The sequence below is a fragment of the Paramisgurnus dabryanus genome, chromosome 15, assembly GCF_030506205.2.
Source record: "Paramisgurnus dabryanus chromosome 15, PD_genome_1.1, whole genome shotgun sequence".
NCBI classification, from domain to species: Eukaryota; Metazoa; Chordata; class Actinopteri; order Cypriniformes; family Cobitidae; genus Paramisgurnus; species Paramisgurnus dabryanus.
Window position 1 is genome coordinate 5,642,961 of NC_133351.1, and position 11,960 is coordinate 5,654,920.

General features: G+C 36.9%; 1 protein-coding gene across 2 annotated transcripts in view; it reads right to left on the minus strand.

Annotated features, from left to right (window-relative positions):
• Positions 1-11,960, minus strand: part of traf3ip1 (TNF receptor-associated factor 3 interacting protein 1) — a 32,775-nt gene extending 20,815 nt beyond the window's left edge. For both annotated transcript variants that reach the window (XM_065252259.2, XM_065252258.2), the window contains exons 1-6: positions 11,706-11,960; positions 9,754-9,822; positions 4,054-4,215; positions 3,470-3,601; positions 2,517-2,906; positions 318-398 (exon numbers count right to left, since the gene is read on the minus strand). In XM_065252259.2, coding sequence (XP_065108331.1) covers positions 318-398; positions 2,517-2,906; positions 3,470-3,601; positions 4,054-4,215; positions 9,754-9,822; positions 11,706-11,828 — 957 coding nt within the window. In that variant the 5' untranslated portion in view covers positions 11,829-11,960. The remainder of the gene's footprint in view (positions 1-317; positions 399-2,516; positions 2,907-3,469; positions 3,602-4,053; positions 4,216-9,753; positions 9,823-11,705) is intronic.

Consider the following 11,960-nt stretch of genomic DNA (forward strand, 5'->3'; position numbering starts at 1 on the left):
AGTGTTTATTTCACGCCTTACCTACCATCCCTGCACAACCAGAATGATGAATATGCAATGCTATTATTCTAAAGTGAAGCAAAGCAGCCTTAAACATGACATTGGGGCTAGACTTGTACCTCCAGTTCACCGCCCCCAGGCTCCAGGTTTGAACAACACAAAAGACACGAAGAAAGAACTATGAGGAATGTTACGTCAAAAAGCTTTGTAGATATAAAAGCATGTGATCTTAACACGTTCCACCCGTCTTTATATACTACATGTAAAGGGAGTAAACAGACAGGCTGCACAGGGTTATAGACGAAAGATCAATGTACCTCTTCTGGTTGAGCTTCAAGGGGTTTACTGGCTTCTTTTGGGTGAGGCTTTGACTTGCTGATCTCTTCTGCTGCCCGGATCTAGAGTAAATGTTAAGTTATTTACATCAGTGTACTGCAAGCGAAGAAAGGAGATCTGGATGATACATAAAAGTAATAAAGGTAGAAATGTGTCAGTGTAGCTATAATGTTTAGCAGCGCATTGGGAAGCTGTATGGAATAATGTGAAAATAAAGTGCAGCAGGAACAACGTATTTTTTTAGGCCAACCCAGAGGTTAGTGGGACACTGGTTCCCTCACCAAAAAGCCAATTCATTATCCCATAGACTTTTGGGTTATCTCAAAAAATAAGCTCTGTGTTTATGACAAACGTTTTGTCCAACAAGATCATCTTCACAGATGAACACAGCTTTTATGAATTTTGAAGCCTAAATGCGTTTACTAAAAATAAAAAGCCAATCGTAGGGGCGGATTACACCAAACGCATTTATGGCAGTTGCAGGCGCCTTTTTTGAATAATTTTTTATTGGCAGTGAGCGTTATGCACGCTGTTTATGCACGCCGAACATGCGTTTTTGAAGGAGCGCTCAGAGCCCGAAGAGCGCCCGACGTCATTCGCATTTTTTCATTATCCAATCTAATGAAGGGAGAGGTGGGCCTTCCTTAAAAAAAAAAAAAAAAAAGTCAGTGCAGCGAGCCTTGCGTTTCCAAGGGTTTAAAATGCGTTTGGTGTGATTGGCCCCTCCCTATTCAATTTCAATTCAATTCAATTTTATTTATATAGCGCTTTTCACAATTGTCAATTGTTGCAAAGCAGCTTTACATGAGTAGCTGTAGAGGTGAACACTGAAAATCAATACATAGTATAAGAAGTAGAATAAAGCGGCTATGGATAAACCGTGTAAGCGAGCGTATTAATAATGTCACGTATACAGTAAAGTGCTAAGTTAAGCCAAAGTTGGCTGACTCTCCCTGGGACTAAAAAACCCCCCTAGGAGAAAACCCGGTGGGGAAAAACTCCTAGAAGGACAAAAAACCTATGAGCGTACTATACCACTCAACATCAGCATCATCACCACCAACCTTCCGACAGCTGTTTCAAACATATCAAACACATTTTAAGACAACTGTTCAATAATGGGCGTTTCACATGGTAGGCGGCAACGGCAAGTGTTTAGTTCTTTTTCAATAGGAGACGTGCGGAAAGTGGCAAAACGGGGGTTACAGAAGTGAAGCGGAATTGGTCCACACGCCTTGCTCGTGCTCCCAAAATCCTATTCCTTTTGCGGACACGGCTCTTCATGGCAGGCGCCATTGAAGATAAACAGATTGGCAGTAAATTCTGCACAAAACGCTTCCACTACACAAGAAAAGCTGTAGCCGCGCGTTTTCGCCGTTTGCGCGTACCGGGTGAAACGGCCATGATAAGGAAATAGTCCGTGGATGAATGTTTGTTGTGAATTGTGCCCATGTCACGCTGTTTTTGAGATCTTTTAACATTTAAAGCCCTCAACAAAGTCTGTAGTCCCATGTAGCAACTTGTTGGCAACCACCTTTTAAAAGAAACTTTAAAAGTGTAAAAAGGCAGAAGTGGGGGTATTACTGGTGTGTTTTGTCATAAAACGTGAAAATATCTTGGGCTTAAATTAATCCAAGAAGTTATTAATGGAGTTTAACCAAAATCCCATTAAAAAAAACCATTGACTTCGTGACAATGGAACCGGAAGTTCTAAAATGCAAACTCACTTTCGGTTTTTGCATACAAAAATACGTCATCCCTGTGGCACTCTACAAGAGCAGGATGTGACCCTAAAAAGTTAGGACAAGGATTAAATTTATATTAATGGGTGTTGTTGGGTAAATTTGACCTTTTTTTCCAAAAGTGCCCGATAAAATGTGACACTGAATTTGAAACATCACATTGTACTTTCTGCATCTATCATTAAAGTATTTATTAGTTATACAGTGGAAATTAGTAGAAATGTGAATACTTGGTTAGCATGTTGATTTACGGTGTGTGCCCCTAAATTTTCTGTTTGCGCCCCTAAAATTTTCAGTTGGGGGCCACTGTGCTCCTAGTGAAAAAAGTTGATCTGGAGCCCTGATATGGACACCTTATATTGATAATGGATGGGTTTCATATACACCTAGAATGCATTAAAGTGAGTAAATTCACAAGGGGAAACTGAAATGTCAGACCTTTCTATCGGCTTTATCCTTCAGCTTCTCCTCTGTGTCTCCGTTTCGTTCTTTTTCTCTTTCTCTCTCCCGTCGTTTCTCGCGCTCACGATCTCTGTCTTTATGAGATTCCCGTTCCTTCTTCTTATCTCTTTCTTTCTCTTTTTCTCTCTCCTTCTCCCTGTTACGTTCTTTCTCTTTATCACGCTCTTTCTCCCTGGTCTTGTCTTTTTCCCGGTCACGGCTCTTGTCTTTGTCTCTGTCTTTCGCCCGGTCTCTTTCACGTCCCTTGTCGGGCCTCTCTGCGTCCCGCCGTCTATCTTTATCATCCCTCCGGCTCTCTTGATCTTTTGGTTGATCTGAATGGTTTTGCTCTCGGCTTCCACTGCTCTCCTTGATTCCTTTCTTGTCCTGGACAAAGCAGAGACAACACCTTATCATCTTTTTCATATAGTTCATATGGTTCAATGGTTATAAACACACATCATATAATGAATTTTCCTAATCATTCTGATGGTTTTGTGTGAACGTGTCACACTTTAAGTTGTTAAAATACTGATAAACGTATATTAATATGCAAACTTGACAGTGTCTTAGCTAGACGTGACAAAAATATTTTGCGATTGATCGGAATCAAGTTTCAGCAAGCTATAATCAAGCATTCCCATCACTCTCAAACCCGTAATTACAAATTGCAAACTCAAAATTGTATAAATGGTTTGACTTCTTGCCCCGTGTCTGTTTAAACATCATAAAAACAAAATATTGATGGCTTAAATTAACAAAGGAAGCAACGTCTACACATATAATTATTTGATGTACTATTTTTTAAAGGCATTGTTGCGTGTCTTCAATATTTTGCCGTTATTACCAATAAAGACAGCTCAAGGAAAGCAGCTGAGGAATGAGTATTGATTTAAGGCAACAGAAAAGTCTGGTTTGACTGAACCTGTCAGTGCAGAATGAAGTCTCACCTCCTCTCGATCTCTGTGGCGTTCCCGACCCTCTCTGTTCTCCTTGTCTTGAGATCTGGAGGTGCTGGGCTTCCCCTTCAGGTCCAACTTTTCTCCTCCTAGCACCCTTTTAACAGCGTCATCACTGGTGAGCTGAGATAGAGACAGACAAATCAGCACAAGCCCAAAAACTTTGCACCCAGAAAAAAATGGGACAAACTCAGTGATTTTCCAGTCCATGGGTTGCCATGTATTCTGTGTGTCATTAACCATTCATTTGTCACCACTGTACCATACCATGTCTTTATGTCTTTTCTCTTGCCGTCTCGTGAAATATCCCACACATAGGAAAAAACATTACTCAGCAAAACGTTCACACCTGTTATTTGCCCTATAAGCATCACTGGGCTCACTTGATAATTCCACTGGCGCTGTCACTTCTTAACTTTCAGAAAAGCTCAAGGGTGCAATTAAACGAACATGGCTATAAATTACACCTCGCTCGGACATCATTAGTCTTGAGTCATTCACTGGTTAAATGGCTTTGAGTGAATCCTACAGGACAGGAGTACCATATCGGAGTGCTTTTTAATGGCAGGACTGACCTTGTTGAGGCAGCACTTAGCGATGGCTTGCAGAAGCTCGTTGGTCTTCTCTGGTTCATGTCCGGCTATGATTCGAGCAGGTTTAGCAGCCAAGGGCTCTCCACTGACCAGCATCACCACATCGATAGCTTTCTGGAGGAAGGCTATTTTTGAGTCTTTATCCTGCAGGATACATGAAAGAAACTAAATTTTAAAGAGCTGAATGTAACTGCAAAACATAATGATTGCTTTCATCACTTCAATGTGACAACACATTGATTACGTAGAATGAGATCCATCCATACGGATAGATACTGACAGTTTTGCTTTTTGTTTCAAATCACGTCATTATTTTTTCATGAAATCCTAGAAGTGCAAAGCGTACAAACTGCGATCCTGTTGTCATTGAGACCCAATTCAAAATAATAATACAGTATGAGTACCGATGCATTTTTCCGTCCCTTTTGATTGCTAGGATATAATCTGCCCTGATCATTGGCTGTTTTTAAAGTGCACCTATCGCCATCGTTAACTTTGGGATTTGTACCTTGTAGCATATCGTTAACATATACTAATACACACCAAAGGAAATGTAAAATCCTGATAATACCTGAAGAGTTTGGTTCCAAAACGCGATAAACAGCATTTAAAAAAAAATTTGTTACCACCAAAATCAGTTTTGTATCAGGTCAGTATTAAAAGGTAAATTCTTAATTTTCTGTCATCTTTTCTCCTTTTTTTCCCAAAACACAATAAACGCCAGTCCTCCTTCTCTGTAGAATGCAATAAATCCGCTAAACAAATCACAGCGCACCATTCCACGCATTGTAAACAATAATGGCAGCACTTGAATACACACAGAGTCCTAGTTTTCCTCATCTACTTTGTACTTGGTGATCAACAAACAAACAAAAACAAAATAATACTTTAAAATAATAATAAACCTGTGGTGTTTTTTTGTGACGGGGAACAAATGTAAGCACACAGGCAAATTTTTTGATCGCTGTCAAAAAAGTTTAGCGACGGCGTCCCAAGGATGACAGCAGCAATGACAGTGTTCTTAATATGACAAAGTGTTTCGGTTAATGCCATTAATTTTATTTTTTTAATCAGTGTATACCACTAGTCAACTTAATGAATATAACATGGGAAAGATGAATGCACATTTATATACTGATTAATTAGATTTATAGCATTTTGAAAAATATTCTCCATTTTGCGAGAAAAAAATCTTTTTTTATAATAAATCTTTGAAAATCAAATTATGGATTTAAATTTTTAATGTTATTATAACCTAAAGATGCTATGTGAAAGTTTTCAAAAGGAAATAGTGGTTTCATCTTGTCATTTTCTTGGTATAGAAATCCCAAAATTAGTCAAAATGGATTTATTGCGTTTTGGAACCAAACTCTTCACTTGCTCTTTAAAAAATAGGCTAATGTCCAATAGGGGAAAACAGGTTTTATCTGCCATTGCAATATATCAGTGCATCCCTACTTTTACATCACAAAAACAATCATGTTTCAGGAACATCAATCTATCAGAACCTTTCATAGTTTTTTGTTGCTTTAGGCTTAATTGCACTGATGTATGTGTACATAAAGTAGTCCTTGTGCTTTAAATAAAACTATGTACATATATCATCAATCATCAACAACAGAAGCTTGATCATGTGTCCCCTTCATTAAACTCCCATTTGTTTCTGTGTTTCTGCTTTGCTGGTTCTAATGAAGTGTAACTGTCCATGTTGTCATTTAATGTGTTTTATACTTGGTGAGGTAATAATGAGCTCCCAGAGGCAATACAACCTGAGCGCTAATGTGGGCTGATGTGATTTTATACATTCAGCAGTGTTTAATATCAATCTACAAGCTACAGTGCAGTGTATACAGTGACAAGGTGTTTACATAACTAAAGCTAAAGGTTTGACTCTCACAAAGTAAATTAACTAAGCCATTTTAGGACATTTATTATTTCCCCACAAATTCCCCTTGCATCCAGATGGTTTTTTTTCTACCTCACATGTAATCTATTTTTCCATAATACAGTAATTGTTAGTGTATTACGATAAAAAACAATTGTAATTCATTATAATTTACCGTAATGAAATACAACCCACAAATAATTTTTGTGAGACTCAACCAAAGTCTGCAAAAATATAATATTCTGTTTAACACGTATACATCTGTGATGGATACCCCCAAATAAACTCTGGACCACACAGGTGTGGGAAGGGCATTTATTATGTATGTTAGGACATCAAAAGCCACAGCTCTCTGAGACTGGCCAGCATTTGGAGAAGGATCAGACGTGCCCTCCTCATTTTACCCACAGTTACCTGCTTCTCTTACAGGGTCACAGTGACACCGATCCGAGTGTAGCTAGTTAAAGCAACTATAAGCGTTTAGCTGGGAGGTTTATCACACCCCATGTCACACTGATATGTGGGACATTGGCACGCTATCTAAATGGAGAGGGTTGAGTTACACCTGTGTATCTAATCGATGTCAACACCTAAACAGCACAAACACACAGAGTCCTTTTGACATGATAAATATCTTAGGTTAGGATAAGGAGAAGAGGTTAGACATGAATCCATAATGCTGTGCAACAGACAAGTACAATGCTTCAAGTAAATAAAGTGATTTCTTTAATTCTATTTTTGTGTTAACTTTTCTCTAAGAAACAATTAAGTAAAAGGTATCTTTATAAAAGTTAGGGAAATAAAAAACAGCAAAACAAAAATCTACTTAAGCCCTTTTTTTCACAGCGTCTGAAGTTCGCAAATTAGCCGTGACCACGCGCATGCATTTTTTTTTTTTTTACTTAATGTTTATTAATTTTTAACAAAAATAACATACACACATTAACACATATAAAGGGAGAAAAAAAAACAGACATAAAAAAAAAAAAAAAAAAAAATACATAAAAAAAAAAGGGGGGAAAGAAAATAAAAAAATAATAATAATAATAAAAATAATAATCCTCCTCCCTCCCACCCCTCAGGTAGTGTATAGCAACATCATCAAATATAAAAAAGGCAATACAACATTCAAGATATGTCTAGCTGTCCGAGCTCTAGAGTTCTTTTAGTTGAGTCTGGTAAAATGTCAAAAAAGGGGGACCAGATACATCTAAAGGTGTCCATATTACCCTTAAGTGATGAACTAATTCTTTCAAATGGAAGAATTCTATAAACCTCTTGGAACCACTGATGGATTGATGGTGGTGTGTCTTTAATCCAATTAAATAAAATACATCTCCGGGCAAGAAAGAGCAACTTCTGAGCAAGAATCAAATCCCCTGATGCAATTGTGTTATTTTTTTGTACTAGACCTAGAATAAAGAGCCAGGGATCTTTACATATAGAATAACCAAATATAATCTGTAATCTTCTTTGAACCTGGCTCCAAAACCTTGAAATTAAAGGACAGAACCAAAACATATGGCTATAAGTGCCAATGCAACTTTTACACTTTGAACACAATGCTGACCTTTGCGAATTAATTTTATTAAGAATGTAAGGGGTACAATGCAAACGATGGAAAATTTTATACTGTGTTTCTCTTGCTTTATTACAAATAAATATACTGCCAAAATACTTAAAGGCCTTCTCCCACTCTTTATTTTCAGGAACACCACCAAAATCTCTCTCCCACACGTTTTTAAAGGCTGAGACATTGGCACCAACATTCTTAAGAAATAAAGTATAAAATACCGAAATTACTCTTTTTAATTTATTGTCTCGAATTAATAGATCAACAATTGGTGATTTTGACACAGTAGGAGAGGAATCTGGAATCTTAGTTAGTATAAAATGTCTAATTTGTAAATAACAAAAAAAATGCTGCTTTGGAATATTAAATTTATCTTGCAGCTGCTGAAAAGATAACAACATATCACCATCAAATAAATGAATAAGAAATCTAATTCCATTGTCATACCATTGCTGGAATAGACTATCCTTCACACCAGGAAGAAATTGCTGATTCTTGATGATAGGTGTCAGCAAGACTGGGGAGCGATCTTTACCAAAAAATTTACAAATATCTCGCCACACCTTCAATGTATTCTGAAGAAAAGGATTGTTTTTCATATTCGGAATGATTTTACTTAATGTACCAGTAAGCAGACTGGCTGGAGAGTATGGCAAAGTAAAAAAAGAGTCAATATTCATAGTAGAGTGCATATCCTGACACCAATTTAAAAAGATTCTAGCATGACAGGACCAATTGTAAAAACGTATATTAGGGAAGGCAAGACCACCAGCTTCTATTGGTAATTGTAGCTTAGAAAATTTCATTTTTGGTTTCTTTTTGTGCCAAATAAACCTTGAGAAATGCTTTTCTAGATCTTTAACCATATTCTTGCCAATATAAAGTGGCGTCATCTGTAATGGATACAATAGTCTGGGAAGGATATTCATTTTAATTAACCCTATTCGACCCAACCATGATAAAGGTAAATCCATCCATCTATCAAGGTCACCTTTAATTTTTTTTACCAAGGGGGTGATGTTGAAATGTAATAACTTATTTAAATTTGCCGATATATAAATTCCCAGATAACAGAACCCTTCAATTGACCACCTAAATGGAAAATCAGGCAAATTAATATTACCAAATGCTCCAAGGGGTAATGCTTCAGATTTGTTAAAATTAATTTTATAGCCTGAGAAAGAACTAAAAATATCTATTATATTAATGAGAGCTGGCACCGACTTCTCAGGTTCTGCAAAGAATAATAAAATATCATCGGCATATAAAGCAATCACATGTTTAGCCCTATTAATTTCAATACCCACTACATCAGCATGGTTACGAATAGTCTCTGCCAGTGGTTCAAGAACCAAAGCAAAAAGAAGTGGAGACAGGGGACAACCCTGTCGAGTTCCACGGTTCAAATTAAAGGCAGGGGAGCGCATGCCGTTGGTCAAAACAGCAGCTTGGGGTGACTTATAAAGTATTTGAATCCATTTCACAAACTCATCTCCCAACCCAAATCGCCTCAGCACCTCAAATAAATAAGCCCATTCCACACGATCAAACGCCTTCTCGGCATCAAGAGAAACTACCAAAGCTCGTTGTTTAGTCTGGTTACAATATTGGATGATGCCAAGGAGGCGTCTCACGTTGGTAAACGACTGCCGATCGCGCACAAATCCGGTCTGGTCTTCCTTAATTAAAAGAGGCAAAAATGTCTCTAATCGTCTTGCTAAAATTTTTGAAAGAATTTTACTATCTGTATTAATTAAAGAGATAGGGCGGCGCGCATGCATTTTTGATAATGACAAGATCATAAGGAGCGCTGTTCTGTCATACTGGTGAATGATCTCAGCTTCAGCGCGGATAGTGACAAGCTCCCTGATCTCTGCTTCACTCCAGTTTGCCGTCATTTCTTGACGTCAATGTTGATCTGCGTTTAAAACCCTGTTTCAAAGAGCTGAACTATTACTTCTTGTTACGATGATATGCGTTTCCTCACTATGACACGGCCCTTACGGCATTGTTTGTACCTCTTGTTCACGCATAATGCTTTCTGTGAATGTTACTAGGTCCTTTTTACAGGAGCGATCCCAGAACATTTACAGAATGTGTTTGTGTTCACACAGAAGCCTCTCTTCAAATTTTCTGAGATCGAAGTGCTGTGTGAATGGGGTTTTAGTGCACCTTGAAGTGCTTAACATTTTCCATTTTAACAATTTACTTGAAATAAGCTTACCTTCACATTATCTGACTTCATCTCTGCTTCTTCATAAAGGCCCTTCATAAAGCCTGTGGTACGAATTACCTGGAAAAATTGAAAAACATAATTTTACTGCCAACTCCTGGAAATCTTTTAGAACCCAAAACAATTTAGAAAAATAAAAAAATACACTCAAATCACATTAATGTGTATTTTCATCAGTAATGTGTGTCAAAGCAAAGCACACACCTTGTTTTACAAAGCCGTGATAAACTATAAACCAGGGGTCTCCCACCTTTTTGTGAGCAAGAGCTACGACAATGGATAAAACAATCTGGAGGGTTACTTTTTTGTTTATAGTCTATTCAAAACTTTTTTGTTTTACTTGTTGATTTTATTTTATTTTACTTGTTGATATGTTTTAGTATTGTTTAAAATTTTAACATGCGTAAACCAAGCCAAGCTAATATAAAATATATAATAAATAAATATTACAAAGGAGACTATTAATAGAATGTGCTTTGGGCACCATGTTGGAGACCCCTGCTATAATCTATGTTAATATCTTGACAGGGTAGCCTGTTTCAGTATATTTTAATTTACTTTAGGTTGATCACACATCATTTCGCTTTTCACATTTACAAAAAAAGGACATTACAAATATTCATTTGAGTTTAAATTAGGGCTGCACAATACTGAAGAAAAACGCAATATGTGATAACTTAAAAAAGATGTGATAAACAATATGCAATATACGATAATGCTTTAAGTACATAAAATGAATTTTAACTTTTTAAAATATGCTTAAAAATCATAAATATATAACAAACATACATGTTTTACATTCTTTCTTGATCGCTTATCATCTTTAAAGCATACACAAGCACTCATTCAAAAGCCAGTCTCTTTGCTTAAACTTTGACTATTATACTATGAAAATATAAAAATTATTTCATTATTGGAAACTATTGCGATATGCATATTCCCACGTGCACATCTGCGATATTTCTGTGATTTGGATATGTTTTGTAGCCCTGGTTTAATGACATGAGAGAGACTAGAGTAATATATGAGACATAAAACTAGCACAGCTATGTCAGAAGTTGTCTGACTGGGACAACATTGAATGACAGTAAGTGGTCCTTATTATAAAACTACAGAAGATGACAAGTATGAGGACATCGGTGGGTACGCTGTCTGTGGATGGATAGTGTGACCTTTAGGGATTGTGGTGATTGTGTCTGTTTATTTATTCTTACCTGAACCTCAAACACAGCCTCCTCACCTGTCCTCTTCTCTGACCTAATACTGAACCATTTCTAATCTTACATTATCTTAAAAAATAGATTTAAAGTTGAATATTATCCTATTACAAAATCAAAACTAATGTTTTGAAAATTAAAAACAGACATTATACAATTTGCAAACCAGTTATCTGATATTCTGCCACCGGTATATCATAATGTTGTCTGTATATGCCTGTAATCCTGGACACCCAGATTGGAAACCCTCGAGTTTTGTTTGCATAACCATGTGGACAACGCATGCATAGTTACCAGGTAAACATCCCAATGACTCAACAACAGCTATGAATTTAACTATTATTAAACACAATAAATCCAGGCTGTCTTTATGAAAAAAATAATGACACCGTTTCATTGCAAGAAGTGTTATTTTTATTTGCAACTTCGCCATCATCAGCATCAGCAAAACCCTGACACTAATTCAAACCCCTTGACTTTATCTCATAAAATATGAAAGCTCATTTCTTTTAAATGTGAGACAGTTCAGAGACCTGACACAAACAGACTGATATATCATAAAGTAACGTTATATTATTTCTTTCAAGATGTGGACATTATGAGCAGGCTACCTTAGCAAGCTAGCACGCTTTGATAAACCGAATTTTAAGCATCTAGGGCTGAATATAAAGAAAGCTAGTAAAATAAAACAGCAATTATATAATAAAAACGCATTTAATAACTCACCTCACTGAATATGTCGTGCAAGTATCGAAACGGAGGTTTACCGAGGAGTTTTTCTGTCAGTGGAGGTTTTTTGATCACTTTTCCCAACGTCTCTTGGGTCTTTTTGGCCACTGAATCGTTCATGGCAACAAAGTGAAAAGGTATTTGGTTGAAATTATGTTTCTTAACTGAATTATTTCGGTTAGTGTTATGCTAGCTGCAGATTTCCGGTCGCTAAACTCTGCTGTTGCCTTGACGATAGCTTTCTGTCCCACA